Genomic DNA, 20,228 nt, shown 5'->3' with positions numbered 1-20,228 from the left:
GGGTGCTATCGTTTTTGTGGGGATGGCACCGTACCACTCCTTTGAATGCCGAAATGGGAAGATTAGGCGCCGCAGATTGTGCGCCGTCGATTGGACGCCGCACACATATTGGGTGCATCCCGGACACATTGGGCACAATGTGTTCGCCTCCCAAAATGCTCGGCGCCCAAAGTTCCCGGGACCCAAAATGTTCGGCGCCTTATGTTCCCAGCGCCCAATATTCCTAGACCGAGAAAAATTCCAGCGAACTATGACTTCCTTGTAAAATTTGAAAATTTCAGTCTCCCCTTAAACTAACTAGCCTGACTGCATTTCTGCTTTTCAAATTTGATAATTTGTTGTATTTTTCAATATCATTCATATTTTTTAAGAGCGCAAAATTCCCTAGCGGCATAACTTTCTACTACTCGATTTCTTCGCTGTTGACTCTGAAACTTCTACTCAAATACAATCTTGTATACAATAGCAGTCATGCGCATTAATAATAACAAATGTAACATGATCAAAACACTGCAATACGCCGATTATAGTTATGATTGTTTAAAGTATTAGAATATAAAAATTTATTCAAATAATTGAGGTGTTCTACATATTAGTTTAAAGTGAAAATTCTTCTCTTTTTCGGCTTTAGATGGAGTAATATTGTGGCCTTCAGAATGGTAAGTGTGTAACGTATGTAAATTAAATAAGATTTGTAGGCTTAAAATAAAAGATTTATTGTAAATATTTGTTCATTAGAAGTAAAAGTACTGCTTTTTAAACTTAATAAAGTTCCTGGATCTTTATTTCATATTTTCAATTATTATGGTTGCTGGTTTTTACATTCGTAAACACAATCATGTGGAAATCAGAAAATATGTTTTTATAGTTGGCAGAAAAGTATGCTTGACAGTTCTTGCTAATCAGTCTTTTCTTTTTCTGTGAATTTAAGTGTACTGCTTAGATTCATGAAGTTTTGTTTTTGATTATCGATCACATATATATTTGTTAAACAATATGTTGGTAGTGTTACCAAATTAATAAATTTGCCGAAATGAAGTTATAAATAGTGACTATTTTGTTTTCTCTTAAAGAATTATCACCAATTCGATTTTGGTTGCAAAATATATACAGTGGCTCCCAAAAGTGTTTGTACACCTTGAAATTTTGTAGTAAAACCAAAATAACGCAAAACTGAATTCGAATATGAAATCCAATTTTTTTTCACACCATTCCTATGCCATTCTAAATAAAACCCAGTAGTTCTTTTCAAAATATTGCCAGATTTTATTTTTGAAATTGGTCAAAAAACGAAGAGACAGAGAAAAGATAGGCCACAAAAGTCATCGTACACTGAAATATTTTCGAATAAATTCATAACTAAAATTATCATATGTGGTTTATTTATTATTTTTGCATTGTAATGATACCATAAAGTCATTTGCCTTTAATTTTTTTCTGTATTTATTCCCTAATATTCTGCTTATTATTTTAAAATGGCAGGTATGCGTAGAAAACAACAAACACGATTCAAAATTTGATTTTTTTTCCTCACAGTAGATGTAAATTGGTTTGAAATGTCTCTAAATTGGTTAATTTATACCATTCTATAGTGAAGTGCTTGATAAAATGCTTTTAAGACAAGAATCGGATCGAAAACAAGGTAAGAAAAGGTCAACTGGCAAAGTTAACAAAGCGTGATCGGAGGTTTACAGTTAAAAAAAACATGAAAAATACACATTTCAGAACTGAAAACGTTTCTGCAGAATTGAATAAAACATTTTATGCTTAATTTTTACCTAAAACTGTTCGCCAAGATTTCTGATTAGCTGGATTAAATGGGACCTCTTCCCGCAGAAATTTTCTTGTTCGTGCGAAAAACAGTAAGCTTACACTTTCCATCGTAAAATCAATGATAAATAAGCTCAAAACGTTTTGGAAAAACGTCTTACTTATAGATGAAAATAAATTCAACACTTTGCGTTAAATTGTTGTATAATTGTAAATGAAAGAAAAAAATGAGGAATTTAATCTTAAGAACTTAGTTGGATCAGTTAATCAGGACAGTGAAGGTGTTTTTGTGTGAGGGTGCATCTCAGCATCTGGACTTGGAAATATGGAATTTTTTGGTGAAATGATGAATTATGCTGTTCATTTAAATACTTTGAAAAACAATTTTAAACTATTAGCCCAAAATTTGGTAATCAGAAACAATTTTTTTTTAAATCAAGCTAACGATAAGAAGCACACGTTCGCGTTTGGTGCCTCAAATTTTGTCCTTAAGCTTAGAAATCTCTCCTCAATCGCTAGATTTAAACTTAGTGGAACATATTTGGAGATATCTGGTGGCTATGTTACGAAAATACACCATTGAAACGAAAAGCGAACTAGAAACAGTAAGACTCGTAGTGCGGCTGAACACTTACTCAGAAATTGCACAAAAAAAGAAAGGAAAAACAATGAAATCTATTCCCAGACGTTTAAAAGCTGTTTTTGTTCCTGCATGATATTCTACTAAATAATAACTTAGTAAAAAGTTAGATTATTTACTAATTTTTTGACATTTTTTCAATGTGTACAAAGACTTTTGTGAGATAAAATTTCCGGCACTTTTTTGGTTTTTGATTTTTAAAAAGTTAAGTTATAATGTTTTATTAAAAATTTTCATGTAGTTTTGTTAAAAATAGATCATAGATCTTAGAGACGTACCGAGTACTCGGTAACTACTCGGTACTCGGCCTACTCGGCCAATTTGCCGAGTACTCGGTACTCGGCCAAATTCTGATCAGATACTCGGCCAATACCGAGTAGTTGCAAAAAATTGAGTATTGTCCAAGACAGATACTAAAATTTATAGAAAAAAGAGCAAGCATTATATTCTGCAATCATTTACAATTAAAATTTATAAGTCAAACTTAAATTTTGAGAAAAATGAAGTTTGTAATGCTTCAATGGAATAAATCTTTATTTTAATGTCCCCAAAGTTAATAAAACTTATTTATTAAAAATTATGCAAAAAAAGGTAAGTATAGAAAATATGGAATTTTTATATTAAAAATGGATTTTTGCTACAAACAAAAATTAGTTATAAAAAATATAAAAATACCTTTGCTTAAAAAATAAAAGAAAATAAAACAATGTTAAAAGCACAGTGCAGGAACAATGCAGACACATGTTTTGGTGTTACAAGGAATTTCTTTTTCAATGCACAAAATGGGAGCTTGTGGATTTAAAGGCATCCGACAAAAGTTGGATTTTTTCGTTGTATGTCTTTACATTCTTTAGCTCACATGTTATGCACTGAAAAAGATGTTCCTTGTAACGGGGGGTCAGAAACACGTGTCTGCAGTATTCCTGCACATTTGTTTTATCTGCTTTTAAAAATTATTTATGTTTGGCAGACTAGAACTATAATTGATTGGTATACAGTGAAACCCCTCCTAACGGACACCTCTCAAAGGCGGACACCCCTGTTATGTGGACAATTTTTAATTCCCTAGTTCCAATGCAAATAACATTTGAGGACACCTCTCTATTGCAGACAAAAAAAAATTGTCTTGTTGGTGTCCGCATTAGAGGGATTTCACTGTAATTTGTTTTAATTCCAACTTGATTAATCATACCTTTTATTTATTTATTTTTTATTTTAAAAATAATTTTTTTGTAAAATTTTTGACACAAACAAAATTGTTTATATAATGCGTAATTAAATTTCAGCAGGAATTTAGTTTTAAAAACTATTATATGGACAAGGAGGTCTATACTACTATTCCAATAAGTTCAAAATTTATCACATGTGTGTCGTTGGTTCTTCTTAAAACATAATTGGTACTTGGTAACTCGGCCGAGTAGTGAAAGGCCGAGTACTCGGTAACTCGGTACTCGGCTGAGTAGTGAAAGGCCGAGTACTCGGTACTCGGCTACTCGGCCAAAGTGCTACTCGGTACGTCTCTAATAGATCTTATAATAAAATACCTATTTCGAAATATTAATTCTAACCAATGGATAAGGCCCTATTTCATTGAAAGTCGAAGGTGTACGAACACTTTTGGGAGCCACTGTATGTATTTTTTTTTTGCAAAATTGGTTATTTATTTTGTATGTTTCAATAAAATGTTATTATTTTTATTTTAAAATGAAAAATATTACTGTCACTATATTAATTCAAGAACAGGTTTAAACAATTTTTCAAATGCATACGAAATTTTTTTACATTGTGAAAGTATATGGTGTAAAAATTCATTATAATATTTTTTTGTAGTCAAATTAGAGTTAGAAATAAATAGTAATTGCATTTTGCGACCGAAAATTTTCATTTAACTCCTAGATTCCTAGATTTTCAATGGTAGATGCTCAGATCAGTCACTTTGCATTCGCTGAGTTTTCATGTTCAAGGCTTTCGTGTTAAAGATAGCACTATATATGAAAACTACCTACTTCTCTTTTGGATAGTTTCATTTCAAATGAATTTTTTATGCAAGGATAAGTTGAAAATATCTTCAATCAAAACTTGGATCCTTTCTCAACTAAGGCTAAAAAATAAAAAATTATTAAATAAAAACAAAAAACCCGACTGCATAAAACCAAAAAAGCTTTAAAGAAAAATGTAGAAGCTCTGTAGTTTAGAATGTTATTATGTACTACTGAATAACTACACCATTGAAATAGTTTTATAACCGTATACAGATAAGACAAATCATAAATTCAAAAGCAGAATAGAAGGATCAACAGTCGAGGCCCATTCCTTTCTGATTCAAAGAACCCCTTAAAATTTAGATGGTAGTATAAAAGACATTGTAGAATCATCAAGCGTAAGTTATATGTTAGCGACACATGATTTAAAAGAAATGGGGCAAAATTAGAATGGCGTAAAAGTATGAAACAAGTAAAAAATTTTGAATCCTTAAAGTAAATTAAGTTTGCAGTAAAAAAGGAACTATGCGTTGTTTTTACTTTGAGTTTTTTTTTCTTTTGTCCTTTTTTTAAACCACAATTTGCTTAACACCAGGGCCTGTCTTTCAATCGGTGGACCCTGGTATCAGATATTATAAAGGAACTGCTTGTGAGCTCCCCCCCCCCTTCACTTATTAATTTTGGAACGATATTTTGACCTTTTAAGTATCTCCCCCCCCCCTCTTAATTCTAAAATGAGAGTACTAATGGGTTGTTAAGATAACTATATATCAAAAGTACTAAATAAACAATCAGCAAACTTCAACATATTAATTAATTAGCATACTAATTTGCATCAGAACTAAACATCTGAAATCTAAATATTTTATTTTAGTCACTGGAAAAACCAAAGCATACTGTTTCACTGTTTCGTACATATTATGTAACTGTACAGCGGATTTTTGCAGTCACAATGTTCTAGACTTTTGATAAACGCTAAACACATCTGTTATTTGTTCCCAAATGTGCTAAATACCCCTTCTGTTGTAAAGCAGTTGTTAGTGGAACTTCGAAAAATAAATCCATCATTTATTGAAACTTTTTCAAATCAATTTGGCCAGCCTGAAAAATTGAGACAGATGGACATTCCCCCTATCCAATTCTAATTTCCACATTCATTTTTATAAAATTTCACGAGAAAAATATAAAACACACACTTTAGTAAAATCTAGTTTCCTTAAGCACATGAATCAATTAAATCATGGATATAGTAGAGATATGCAATTTGCAATTATTCAAGTGCATACTTATTTGCTTATGATCTGAGCATTGATCTGAGACTAAAGTTGCTGTAGTTTTTTATTTAAGAAAATTAAGTACCCTCCTGAATTTATCTACATTTTTTTTATGTGTGCAAGTGTGGGTTGCTCTGAATGAGTGGTTTAACACCGCAACACCCCTGAAACCACCGCCCCTGACTCTTCATTAATGCTTTTGTTTATAAGGTTTGGCTGCAGAGGACCCCCCAAAAAGTTTGTTTTGGCTCTACATTAGTCGGACCCTGAAAATATTATATACAAAGATCCAATTCGTCACACATCACGTGAAACGAATATATGCATAGCAAGAACTTACAAGTTGACCTTAATTCGTTGAAGCGTTGTTGCTAAACTTGCTAGACATTTACTCCATGTAGTGAATTTTCCTGAACGTAACTGGACTGCAGACTGATGTCAAATGTGCTGGAAGCAATACTTGTTTCAGAAGTGTATACTTTGATTTGAAGTACATAAAATAGAGTTAAAACTGCGTATTTTGGGTAAAACAGCTGAACTTATCTGAAAAGTAGAGCTGCTAGAGAAAAACCAATTTCATATTTTGATTCAGAGCCCCAAACATATCTAAAATCTATTCTCAAACCCTGGGCTCCAAATATACAACATTTTTTTGTTCCCAGTGTGTTATTCATAATATTGCAAGTGCTCTAAAGTAGATGTTGGGACACTTGGTGTTCCTCTCAAAGGGATAAAAATTAAGCAAACAAAACATTAACTATTTTAAAATTTATTTCTTCATTTAAATCATTTCTTTAAATTAAAAAAAAAAAGAACACATGCGCCCACAAAGCATCTTAGCATTTGGTTTGCTACTTCCCTTCCCGCAGAAAACCAAAAAAGTTATTCAGTCTTTACACCTCAATGATATAAATCAGCAAAAGCAAAAATGAATAATAATGTTTCCTCCCTCAATATATATTTTTTATTATTAAACTGAAAGGACATGATCAGTAAAAGGGGAAAATACGTGAATTTATTCTGATTAGTCGATGCATCAGTTGTGGTTTTTCAACAATAGAAATTAAAGTGACTTACAGTACATTAGTAAAAAGAGAAGAGAAAGGTTGAACATCTGGAACTCTTCAAATCTTCAGGTACAAAAGGCTTTAGAATCTCCATCTCCAATACCAGAGGGAACTGGGACTCCTGCAACCCTCTTTTTTTTCTTCGAATTAGTAGTCGGAGGAAATGGCAACCACTCCACCAAGCCAGTTCAACATTGGCGACAAATGCATGTCATTTGTTCCTAAATGTTGGCTTTTGTGTCAAATAACGTTTCCTTGAGTATTTTTTTTCCTCGGCGGAACTTAAAAACTGGTCGTGGAGAGGAGGTTCTTCTTCTATTAATTATATACTTTGGCTCCGCCCCCTGCTCGCTGACGCTCACCAACTGAAGATTGCTTTGCAATCTTATTATTTGATTCGCAAAGATTGAAATCGTCAATTAAAAAGAAACAGATTAAAAACACATTATGAGTTCCCTTAGCAACAAAAAGCACCCCTTCCCCGGGTTTCAAAATAACTTGTACGAACTTGTAGAGCCATAAGGGCTAAGGGGCTCCTGAGCATTGCAAAACTGCAGTTTTGTGCATTTGAAAAGTCACTTTCATATTCGTGGTCTCTAGTGGTATATATTGCTCTTTAGCTCCTCAGGACTTGAATTAAGTTGAGCCCAAGATTTCTGTTAAAATCGAAACCTTTAAAATTTCTGAATAAGAAAGAAGAAACAAACGAATTTAAAAGACATAACTATAGCAACGTCAAGTAAAACATCAATAATTTGAATGGAGATGAGATTTTTCAAAACTGAATAAAACAGCTTGTAACTTTTTCTCCTTTGGAGATAGAAGCTTAGTTTTCCACCATAGGTCGAGTTAGATCTGGAGTAAAATAAGCTGCTCTTTCCAGTGTTGTCAAAATGAAAACTGTAGGACCATTCCTTTACTTTTTGCTGACAGATTTGATGACAGAAGTAGAGACCTAAATTTCAGCTAAGCATTAAAAACTAGTATGTTGTGGCCATCACGAAACTTTCTTCTATATTTTTCTTTTTTTTTTTCTGATCCCTCCCCATGCTTGACGAGGAAGCAATATTCCCAACAAAAACAAAATTACACATGCAAAAACTTGACGACTATCCCAATGTCTGAATTATTGCAAAAGCAAAGCAAAGAGCGAAAATTGAAAGTTTTTTTAAAAGCCTTGCTTGAATTAATTACAAATATTTTATTTGTTAACAAACATAAGATGGCAGCAGTTAAAAATTTTAAATCATTGAGATAATATTTCCTATCATTTCCATACAATTAAAATCACGAGAAATACGCAGACGACAATCTATTACGATTTATCTTTCTTATTGTTGCATTAATAAAAATATTTTTATTCGCAAAAAAAAAAAAAAAATCAACACCTCTTGGAGCGATCGGCGTCAAAATTGAACCAAAGCCTGTTTACACATGGATTCACATATATTCCAAATTTCAACCAGAACGTAGCATTACTTCTTGAGATAGGACACTCAAAATGGAAAAAAAGAACGGGTGATTGCGCTACCCCCCCTTTTTAGCTGTTGACACAAAAATAAAATCAGTTCTTATACCCACTAAGGGCTACTTGCCGATAAATTTTTCTTTCATTCCGTTCATTATTTCTTGAGATACAGCAGTCACAATTGACGACAAAAAACGTTCTATAGCTCAACCCCCGTTTGCGTTATTGACACCAAAATTGAATCAGCACCTGTTCCTGTTAATACCAACATATGGACCAAATTTTGTTTGATTCCGTCAGTTACTTCCTGAGTAATAGCAAGCACGCGTAACTCGAAAAACGTCCCATTGCTCCACCCCCCTTGGAGGAATTCGCGCCAAAAACTAATGGGCACAAGTTCACATAGGGGCACATATGTGTACCAAATTTCGTTCGATTTCATGCGGTAGTTTTTGTTGTAGAGCGGCCACAAAAAACTGGTCACACACAGACGTGACACACATACACACACACATACACACACACATACAGACAGACAGACATTTTCCAAAAATGGTCGAAATGGACTCAGCACACCTCAAAACGTTCGAATCCGTCAAAATTCGAAATTCGAAAATTTGCACGAATCCAATACTTTCTTCTATATATTAGATATAGAAGAAAGTAAAAATCGAGCTTAAAACGCAAATTACTCCTGCCGTAATTAAGTTAGAGCATTGAAACAAATTGCGTATACAATGCAGACAATTCCACTTTTTCCAATGATATATAAAATTAATATGTGCAAGTAATTTCACCCCTTTAATAGGCAATTTACATGAAGTTTAAACTGAAAAAATTAATTACAAAAAAACTAATTCGAAATTTAAAAAACAAAACCCTAGTTGCAAACCACTGAGGCTCAAAGTAATTTTGTACAAAATTTCAAGGCTGTAGGTGCTATGGGGTCTCCTGGATGCAGGCCCACCACAGACTTCCTTTCAAAATTTCTTTGACCTTACTTTTTTTTTTTTTAATATAAAGAGATAATAATTTGAAACCAATTTATATGCATTATTTATATAACAACAAACCAAATGTTTTGGTTAAAAGTGCCCCTCTTGTTCCCTTCCGACTACAGCACTGAATACACATGTAAAACAGAGCAATCTTTTAATTTTATGTGCTCTTTCGTTCCAAAGAGAATTTTTGTGCTGCTATTTTATTAAATGATTGTTTTATCCAACAAACAATGAATATTCAGGGTGGCGATAGATCAGGGAAATCAGGGAAAAGTCAGGGAACTTTATTAATCAGGGAAAAGTCAGGGAAATATCAGGGAATTTTGAAAAAATTACAAAAAATCAGGGAAAATTGATTTTATGAAGAAAAATTTTTTTTTTTTTTTTTTGCTTTACAAAATTAAGTACTCTAATCCCCTACGCACTTTCCGCCAATTATCTGTTCAAAAATAAAGTTAAGATTGCTTCTGTGTCTGTTAGGTTGTTTATTTTACCTACTTGAAATTTCCTTTTACGCTTTCAATGCTACATAAAATAAACAACCATGCAGGCAAAGAGGAAGCCTTCATTAATGCCTTAGCTTCTTTGCCTTTATTCCGTTGTCTCGAAGTAATTAGTCTACTGTAATCACGATTTCGAGAAGAAATCTTTGGTTTTTGAATTAATGCTATAAAAGCTTAAAAGTTATTACTTCTTCGCGTTTTTAATTTAATTGCTAAAATTGAATTTTCAATTAAAAAAAAAGAGTAATTTTAATAGTTTAATTCTTATGCTAAATGGTTTCTGGAAGTAAAGTTTTTATTTTTTTTTTATTTTTTCTAATCTTTCCGTGTAGAAAAATTTAATATACTGTTTTGTAGGGTTTTTTTTCCCCAAAAAATTGACTTGATATGTTTTTCTTAACCATTTTATTAAAAAGGTAACATCTTTTTAAAATATTTTTTTAGTTCAACAACTTTACACAACTTAAAAACGTTTAAAATACTGCATTTTATACAAACATACACTGGATTTTAAGTAGAGCAAAGAAAGAAAAACCATTATTATTGGTAACGTAAATCAGGGAAATTTGGTGAACTTAATCAGGGAAATCAGGGAAAAGTCAGGGAACTTTTTTTCACAGTTCCTGTCGCCACCCTGTATTACATGATGAAAGATCTTGTCTTTTTCAGATTGGCATTTCTCTCATAAAGATTTTCGCTGGTAATTGTGAAACATAACTGCTGATTTTATGCCTTTGGTAAGTTGAATGTTTATCATTACAGATACATAATCTAGAGTGCATTTTATCTTAATAGCGGATAATTGTTTTTGTTTTTAAGTGAATGCAATTTTTCTGTTTGTTCAATTGCTTCTTGAATGTTTTTAGTCTTTTAAAGCACAGAAGATTTTTTAATATGTACTAGGTAAAGAGTCATTTTCACCATATACTTGCAGTTCAGAATTTTTATTCATTTCTGAAACTTGATAATTTTTTTTTCCAAATACAAATATATGTTAAGTCACATATTTAAGGTTCATGAAAAAGTAATTGGTTAACACTTTGATGCAGATTTAAATACAGAAATGCTGTTATAATGTTGAGTTACAAACGGAATTGTCAAGTCCGTTATAATACAAAATTTATAAAATTCTCAGCTTTATATTATATTATGGTGCCTAAATTAATTACTAAATTTATTTACTTTAATTTGAAATGACTTGTGTCCCTGAAGCTTAAAATAATGTTTGTGAACAAGGCTTGATTTAAGTTGAAATAAAACATTTAATAACAATCGGTTCCAATCACTCGTAAAGTTTTGCAAATTAACTTTTTCTAATAATTGTAGTACAGTTGAGCTCTCTTAATACGATCATGTTTAATACAAAATCGTGGCTAAAAACGAACATTTTGTTCATCAAGTTTGGTTTGCTACCTTGGTTTGCATACATTAAAAATTTTTCGTATAACACATACATTAAATTGAAAGTCTTGGCTAAGATGAACAAAAATTTCTGACCTCTTTACTTAAAATGTTTGTGGTTAATACTGTAGTTTTCTTTTTTTAGAATTATTCATCATTTTGTTAGGTAGTAGAAATCTGGTTGCGTAAAGAGAAGAAAATATCAAATATTTTACATAGAAAATAAAGTCCGTGCATTTGTTTACCTGTAGACATTACTTCGAGATAAAACTGTTTATCTTCCATAGTGGATTACAACCTATTCCACAATTGTCGATTATCATTTTCCTTTTTCAATATTTTCCAAAAACATTCATTTATAAGAAATAAGTGATTTTTTTTCTGAATGTACTAATAGTTAAATTACAATTTGTAGTAATATTAGTAGTAGCATTAGTAATAATGTTTTTCAAATATAGGTAAACATTTCTTCATTTTTTTTTTTTTCCATGGTTCTTACAAATAACCGCAAAAAAACGAACAAATTCGTGGATTTTTGACGTTTTGTATTAACCGAGTTCAACTGTATAACAATCATTGAAATCCTTCAGTTTCAAGGAAACTATATTTTTGCGTCTTCCCTTAATATATATACTTTCTTCTGTGCAATATGTTTGTAGTCATGAGGCTTTTAAACGGCTGGACCGATATTGATAAAAAAAATTTATGTGTAATAAAATTGATCCACGAATGGTTTAGAGTCGCAGTGGATTGAATTGGAAATGTTTTTGTTAATCAATTTATTTACATTTATTTAAATATTAGATGGTTATAACTCCAAGATGATTAATATTTATTTTAACCTATTGTTGAGCAAGAATTGAAATAAATAAACTGTCCTGTTGCCAAAGGAGAATAAGAAAGCCAGCTCTGCGTTTTGTATTGAAAATTTCCCACTGTGATATGTCAATTGAGAATACAAAAAACGTTTGAGAGAGCCTTAGTTCTCAGTAGATAATTTTACAATATGAAATAACATTTTCAGTTCAACTAAATCTTGGGTATGTTTTAACTGATTGCTTCATGATTTTAAAGTTTCTATTTTTTTAAAAAACCCTTTTCTAATTTTTAAATATTTTTAAGTTTTTTTGTTTTTAAGATTAAAAATTAGCTTTGTTTATGCTCATTTATGATTTAATACTTTTCTCACTTTGAAAATGTTGCTTTTGCAGGATGAATTTCATCCCTTCATTGAGGCTTTGTTGCCTCATGTTAGATCTTTCTCTTACACCTGGTTTAATCTTCAGGCTGTTAAGAGAAAATATTTCAAGAAGCATGATAAACGAATGAACATCGATGAAGAGAAAATGTGCCGTGAAGAGCTTCAGGTGAATCTTTAAGTTTGGAGAAAAAAAAATCTGTGGTTTTAATTATTTTACCAAGTCCGTACAGGTCATGGAAATCCTGGAAAGTCATGGGGGAAAAAAAGCAAATTTCAAACCTGGAAAAATCTTGGAAAATTAATATTTTTATTAAAAGTCATGGGAAATTTATTTGAAATCATGGAAATTTTTGTTGAGCATGAAGAAAGTAACAGTAGCTAAAAGAGCGTTAAAAACCTTGAGTGATTTAAAAGTATTGCTTGTAAAAGATATTAATACTGGGAAATTAAGTGATCCTAAAAAAAATATGAGTTTATGGAATCCTTTTGCATCCCCTTCTGTAACAACCTCCTGTCTTTTTATCCAGTATATAGAAGAAAGTATTGGATTCGTGCAAATTCTCAAATTTTAACGGATTTGAACGTTTTGAGGTGCGCTGAGTCCATTTCGACCATTTTTGGAAAATGTCTGTCTGTCTGTCTGTGTGTGTGTGTGTGTCACACCAGTTTTTTGTGGCCGCTCTACAGCAAAAACTACCACATAAAATTGAACGAAATTTAGTACTTAGTGCCCCTATGTGAACTTGTGCCCATTGGTTTTTGGCACAAATTCCTCCAAGGGGGGTGGAGCAATGGGACATTTTTTCAGTTAATTTTGCCTGCTATTCCTCAGGAAGTAACTGGCGAAATCAAACAAAATTTGGTCCGTACGTTACCCTTAACAGGTACAGGTGCTGATTCAGTTTTGATGTCAATAGCTCAAAGGGGGGTGGAGCTATAGAATGTTTTTTGTCTTCAATTGTGACTGCTGTATCTCAAAAAATAATGAACGGAATCAAACAAAAATTTATCAACAAGTAGCCTTTAGAGGGTTATAAGAGCTGATTCTATTTTGGAGTCAACAGCTGAAAGGGGGGTGGTGCAATCAAACGTTCTTTTTTTTTCATTGTGAGTGCCATATCTCAAAAAGTAATGCTACGTTCTTCTCTCTTTTTTTTTTTTTTGGGGGGGAATAAAAATAGCTTTGTAATTGCAACAAAAAGAAAAATAAATCGTAACAGATTGTCATCTGTGCATTTCGCAAGATTTTAATGGTTGGAAAATGACCAGAAAATTAGGATGATTTAAAACTTTTTAACTCTTGCCGTATTGTGTTTGTTAACAAATAAATGTCAGTAATTATTTTAAGCAAGGCTTTTAAAATAATTTTCTATTTTCATTCTTTGCTTTGCTTTTGAGATAAATCGAGAATTGGGATGGTCGTCAAGTTTTGGCGTGTGTAATTTTGTTTTTGTTGGGAATATTGCTTCCTCGTCAAGCATGGGGAGGGATCAGAATTATAAGAAAGATATAGAAGAAAGTTTTGTGGTGGCCACAACGTACTAGTTTTGTAATGCGTATTTACTGCTGGGACATCGCTAATTTTGAATTCACCATTATTTTCAGCTTTTCTTATATTTTATGTTCTGTAGTGTGGAATTACATGTTCTTGATTTTGCCTCCCCCACACAAAAAAGTAATTCAATTGCATCTGAATTAATTTCAAACTTGTCATAAAAAAATCATCATTAAATTTATCAGAGCTTATCTTACTTTCAGTAAAGTATCGCCATTAGCCAGGGCTAAAGCAGAAATACATGAAATACACTGCCAGCTCAGTCATTTCCAGCCGAGGACAGCAGTTTCGTGCTTATTAGCACTCATCAGCTCGACATAGGAAAGTGACTGAGCTGGAGATGGGAAAACATCTTAAGGAAGCCAAGAGTGCGAAACAAACTGGTAGCTAATATAGAATTAGCAGACCAGACGAGTGACTGAAGCAATGATTCGGTTCAACTCGAAGATTGAACGCGAGGCAAGGTATATTCAGTAAAGTACTGCCATTAGCCAGGGCTTACTTTGTTGAAGGCTTTAGAAAATCAATACTTTTGTTAGGGATAGAACATTGAAATAGGGGAATTCTAATAATCTAAAGCAGTGATGCCCGACATATAACGCGCAAAACTGATTCATGTGTCCAGCTGAAATATCTTGTTTAGATAAATGAATTTTCTGAAAATGTAGCTTTACTTTAGAGACCAAAATTACTGTCAAGTTACATGGATGGTTAGATGCACTGTTGACATCAAAGGGCAATATTTTTATAAAGTAAATTAATGATTCGAAACTTTAATGACTCATGCAAACTTTGTCCCATTCATTAGTATTCTGCCTTATTGATTGGACATTTAAGCATCGGTATAATGCATTCTCTACATTTTTACGCCACTTAAATTGATGTGTTAAAGACGAATAAGAACAGTTTATAATTAGTTTCTATGGTGTGCACTGACATTTTTTCAATCGCAAGCACAAGTAAGCGCTTCGATGAAGTAGTGGCATTCAAGTAAAAGTTTTGCTAAATGCCTATTTCCAAAAATTGGAAAGTTTGACATTAAATAGTACTACTCTTTGTATAACAAGGTCATGAAAAAGTCATGGAATTTTTTCATCCAAATTGAGTATGAACCCTGTTTTTACCCACAGGTGGTTTAAACTACAAAACATTAAATCATTTTAAACAAATTTTTCTTTCATATGATTCAGATTCTGTGTATTGTGAACCACAACATTATTCACCAAAAAGTTTTTATGGATTTTTAATTTATAGAAAATTGAATTCCACATAGTTGCATAACCTTTATAATATCAGGGCCATTTTTCAGTCACGTAACTGATCTCTCGCATAAAAATTATTTTATTACATAATTTGCTTAGTATTTTGGATATCAGATGAGTGTTTTGGGATAATTAATAAATTTTTTTTTGAGGATAATTAAGCTTTCAATGAAAAGACCCTACTTGTAAAATATCTTGAACAGACTAATCGAAAGATTAAAGCAGCAGTAAGTATGACAAAATGCATCTAATACGGTTTGAAAACTAATTTTGTTCTGACTTTTTTATTAAAATTTTATTGAATGATTTTCTATGTACCACATTTTTTTTTTTTTGCAAATGTTTTTTGAGAGTTGATTGAAATAGAACCATTTATAATTATTCTGCTTAGCATTGCGTAATATCATGTATCATTTACATATTGCTCTGTCCCATTGACGTATCTTTTTGCTCCCTTTAAATACTTAAGGGGTAGATAGCACAAAGGTATTTATTCTGACTTAAGTATGTGTTTTCCTCTTGGATCCTATTTAAAAAATGTATCCTAATATTCTAACAAAATATTCTTATTTTAATGAAAACTTCCCCATACTGCTGTAAAAAGTATATGTTTTTTGACATTTTGGGTGAATGGAATTTTTGCTTCATTTGATTAGTCAGATCATGTTGGATTATTTAATTGGATTACCATGCATTGCTTCAATAGCAATAATATCAAAACTGGTACTATAATAGCTGACCCATCCCCCAAGGAAGAAGTTGAGATCAAAAAATAGCCTAAAGTAAAACATGATATTTTAATCAATATCCTACATTCAGCCCGTCCCTCAGTGAGACAGCTAATAACATTTGTTACATGGTTCATGAATGAAGTTGTTTGAAACATTCCCTTATTGAATTTGCATCATTTATCCTGATTATAGGTAATTCTAGAACAAAGTGATTGCAAGTTTGTAGCATTTTAAAAGGGGCCCTTTTAACATCCCTTTTTTAAATTCATGACTGCTGAAGCGGTTTTTTTTAATGAAATTGTTAGCATTCATATTGACAAAAATTTTTTAAAAAATCTTTACCCCCCCCCCCCAAAAAAAAAAAAAGAAATTTTCCAGTTTGACATTCATATAATCTGAATTTTCAGTATCACATCAAGCCTAGTGTCATCTCTACTACATTTAGCTAATCCATTTGTTTAGTTTCTTAAATCAGAGTTAAGGTTTATTGTTTTCAAACCTAATGTGAATTTGTAACATTTTTCTTAGTTATTTACTGTGAGAAGAATCTCATGTTCATTACCATTATAGTTCAACTATGCAGAGTTCAGCAAAGGAATCTTGCGGCTTTTAAATTTAAATTACATTCAGATCTAAAGGATTACTGTACATTATTTTGTTTCACACTAATAGAACAACTCAAAATATTTATTTTACATCTATGATTTTTGAATTATCCTGTGATTCTGGGTAGAGCCACCAAGAGCCAAGGCAGACCCCTTGTCAGATTGGTCACCGAACCCCCTCCCCAGTCTTGTTCCCTTATAAAATTTATACTACTACTCAGATTCTGAACCAGGTCCTTTCAAGGGCTGGGCCACTAGTTTTCCAATAGGCTGACATTGCCCCTCTTTGGCCCTGATTTCGGGGGCAGAAATTTTCTGTATGATTGTAATTTAAATTAAAAAAGTGCAGTACAACCCTGATTTAACAATTGTCAAAGGAACTGGAAAAAGTTAACCATCAAATCAAGGATATCCTTAAATCCAGGAGCAGAGATATTTAATGTAGTCAAATCTGGGCCATTAAAATGTATCATTAAATTGAAGAAATCATCAAATCAAAGTTATACTGTATTAGATTCTTTTGCCAGACCTTGTATTTATTGGTATCCATTGTTTGTAAAAACACGTAAGTTAAAAAATTCTAAGTTTCTTTTTTTTGACTTTAGAATGAACGTATAGAAATTAAACAGAAGTGGGCATCACGACTTTTGGGGAAGTTGCGAAAAGACATCACACAAGAATGCCGTGAGAGTTTTGTTCTTGGAATTACGGGCAAGAAATCATCAGGATGTGTACTGAGTAATCCAGATCAGAAAGGAAAAATGAGGCGCATTGATTGTCTCAGACAAGCTGATAAGGTTCGAATCTGATTTTGTATCATCATATAGTAGTTTTTAGTGTTGATGTAGTATCTTACTTTTAACAGATTAGTGATGGCAATCCATGTTTGAACGTTTTTTTTTTTACTTTTATTTTTTTTAATTTAGTGGTGCAGTAATCTCCGCCTGATGACTATAACTGCTCAGAATGTAAACAGCTTATTTTGTAATGAACTGTGTAAGATTTTTTGAAACAATGGTTGCGTTCGACGATCCTCCTCGGTCGACCGGTAAGTAACCGGTTACAAGCCTCAGCGTTCTATCATCTATCGGTTTATCTCACCGGTTACCATTTTCAGCTGTTGATTGATTGATTGGAGCACGTGATCATTAGCTGTCACGTGATTAACTAACTGGTCGCTCCCGGTCGAGCTCGTCGAACGCAACCAATAAGATATTTTATTTGAACTGAAATTAAAGTGAAGTTTAGAATGTTGAAAAGGCTTCCCCTAATTTTAACTATCCTTTGCATTTTTCATTGCAAATATCATACAGTAAATAATGCTGTCTCTTTTATTTCAGGTCTGGCGTTTAGATCTTGTGATGGTCATTCTGTTCAAGGCAATTCCTCTAGAAAGTACTGACGGAGAACGGCTAGAAAAATCTCATGAGTGCCTCCATCCCACATTATGTGTCAACCCATACCACATCAATGTCTCCGTCCGAGAACTAGATCTTTATCTAGCAAACTTCATCCTTTCACAAGGTTTGTGTGATTGTCAGTTAAGTGTTTCACAAGCATGAATATGTGATATCTTTCTGTATTTAGTAGATAAATGGTACAGGTAGAAGGAAACAATGTACTTAAGCATAAATTTATGACTATGCAATGTATCTATGTTGTAATCGATCATAGCTACTGTCGGCCCCACTTAATCGTATATTGCCGGTACTAAGAAATATTGTTCAATTAAGCGGAGTATTTGATTAAGTGGGGAAATTTTCTTTACCTTTCTAAAATGACAACGTTTGTCTTAAAATGTAATAATAATAATAAAGCAATAGCTATATAAATAAATTAATAAATGTTATTGGCATTTTTTTTTTAAATAAACCAAGTTAATAATAAAATAGTTTAATAATTAGTATATATATTAAAGTACATATGAAAATTATAATAACTTACAACTTGAGTTATGAAATCTTTGTTTTGGCACCTTTTTTCAGTACATTATTTTTTGAAAAAATCTATAACAGGGGATTGCTTGCTCAAAGTCTTTTGGGAATGTATTTCTGACTCCCCCCCCCCCTTGTCAACTGTATTTTACATTTAATATTTCTCAATTTATTATCGTCTAAAATGTGTATATTTCTTTGTGCTATTTAATTCAATTATCGACTGTGCTACCCTTTTTTTTTTGTATTGGCAACGAGAAAAGGAACTATAGAATAGTGGAAACATTTTGATGGAATATGAATGTTGTTTTTCTCAGCAGTTGTTTGCAAAAAATATTACTTTATATTTTTACGTCAATAATTGTTCTTTCTTAATTTATTCTAAAAAAATTTCACCAAAAATATTTGCGAATGATGATCAGTATTATTCGATTATCTGGGGAAGTTGTTAGATAAGGCAGGGATCTTTAACATTGCGTCTATGGGGAAACATTCGGTTCCGGGAGGTTTTATTCGTATAAGCAGGGTATTCGATTATCCGTTACCCGATTAAGTGGGGCTGACCAGTTGTGTCTAAAAGTGCCCTTGTTTTTGTTTTAATGACCATTATGATTAATGTCTGTCACATTGTTGCTGTTAAATTTAAGGATCATTTAAGGCCTAACTACATAAATTTTCCCCAACTCAAAAGTGCATTCTTAATATTTGTATTAAGATTCTTTTTATATATTTCTGGTGTATGATATGGTATTTATTTTCTAGATTACTTCTAAGTAATGCCACTTTGATGCGACTCAGCTTTGTCATCATTGAAATTTAAAAAACTATATTGAAAATTGATTTTTATTTTTCAAAAACTTACAATTATAGTTCATTTCTAACCCCCCCCCCCCCTCAAAATAAAAAACTTTTATGTTTTTTTTTTGATAAATACAACAAACAACACAAAATAAAAGTACTTAGAAATCACTTTCCTTTTATACATAAAATAGATTTACTAACTCTCACTCCCTGCCATTTTGTTGTTGGTTTGCTGCTACTCTTTTCCTTGCGCGGGGGACTTTCAATGTATTTTCAATTTTCACAGCTAAATTTTGTTACATATGTAATAATCTTGTTTTTTATTTTTTGTACTAATTTAAAATATATTAACAAAATAAATAGTTGCATTGAGCACTTACCAAAAGCAAAGCATTGTTTTAAACTTAGGTATCTTAAGAGTATCTTATTCTGCATTTATTGATGTATATTAAAAGCCTGAGTACTTTGTAAATGACTGTAGGGCTGATGTAGGGCTGGCCTAGTTATTTGCAGTGTATTCAGGTCAAACTGATCAGTGCTAGCAGCTAGAAAAATTATACCAGAACCTGTTGTTCATCAACGCTCTTCTGTATTTTTATATTTGTATTTTAAATGATTATATGAATTCTGAATAGTGAAGTTGTCCATATTGAATATATGTATCAGCAATAATTTTTTTCTATCCACAGAAGCATTAAGTGGATTAAGAGAAGATTTCGACCAGAGAATTGAAGATCAAGGTGATAAACATTCTATACTAATTTTTTTTATTGGTTTTTTGTGGTGTATATTAAAAATGCCTACTTTTCAGAGAGTACTACCATCATCACAACTGGTGTGTTCACTTCAACTGAACTGTATAAGCTTTCCAAAGGTAACCTTTTTTCTCACATTTGACCTACTTTATTCTGAATATCTATAATGTCTTAATACAAACTTACAAAAACTTGTAACTTTCTGAAGCTATGAAGTGCTTTCATATTCAGAAATTTGTATAATACATAGGATTGTATTAAATGATATGATTCACTTT

The 20,228-nt window shown here is 32.0% G+C and overlaps 1 protein-coding gene across 1 annotated transcript in view; it reads left to right on the top strand.

Annotated features, from left to right (window-relative positions):
- Positions 1 to 511: 511 nt before the first annotated feature.
- LOC129235211 (nuclear factor 1 C-type-like) overlaps positions 512 to 20,228 on the top strand; it is a 64,658-nt gene continuing 44,941 nt past the window's right edge. The window contains exons 1-7 of the mRNA XM_054868920.1: positions 512 to 659; positions 10,375 to 10,442; positions 12,318 to 12,473; positions 17,066 to 17,257; positions 17,801 to 17,984; positions 19,885 to 19,935; positions 20,007 to 20,069. Of these exons, the coding sequence (XP_054724895.1) occupies positions 10,434 to 10,442; positions 12,318 to 12,473; positions 17,066 to 17,257; positions 17,801 to 17,984; positions 19,885 to 19,935; positions 20,007 to 20,069 (655 nt within the window). The 5' untranslated portion in view covers positions 512 to 659; positions 10,375 to 10,433. The remainder of the gene's footprint in view (positions 660 to 10,374; positions 10,443 to 12,317; positions 12,474 to 17,065; positions 17,258 to 17,800; positions 17,985 to 19,884; positions 19,936 to 20,006; positions 20,070 to 20,228) is intronic.

Source organism: Uloborus diversus, chromosome 1, assembly GCF_026930045.1.
Source record: "Uloborus diversus isolate 005 chromosome 1, Udiv.v.3.1, whole genome shotgun sequence".
Lineage (NCBI taxonomy): Eukaryota > Metazoa > Arthropoda > Arachnida > Araneae > Uloboridae > Uloborus > Uloborus diversus.
This window is presented reverse-complemented; position numbering and strand designations above follow the sequence as displayed.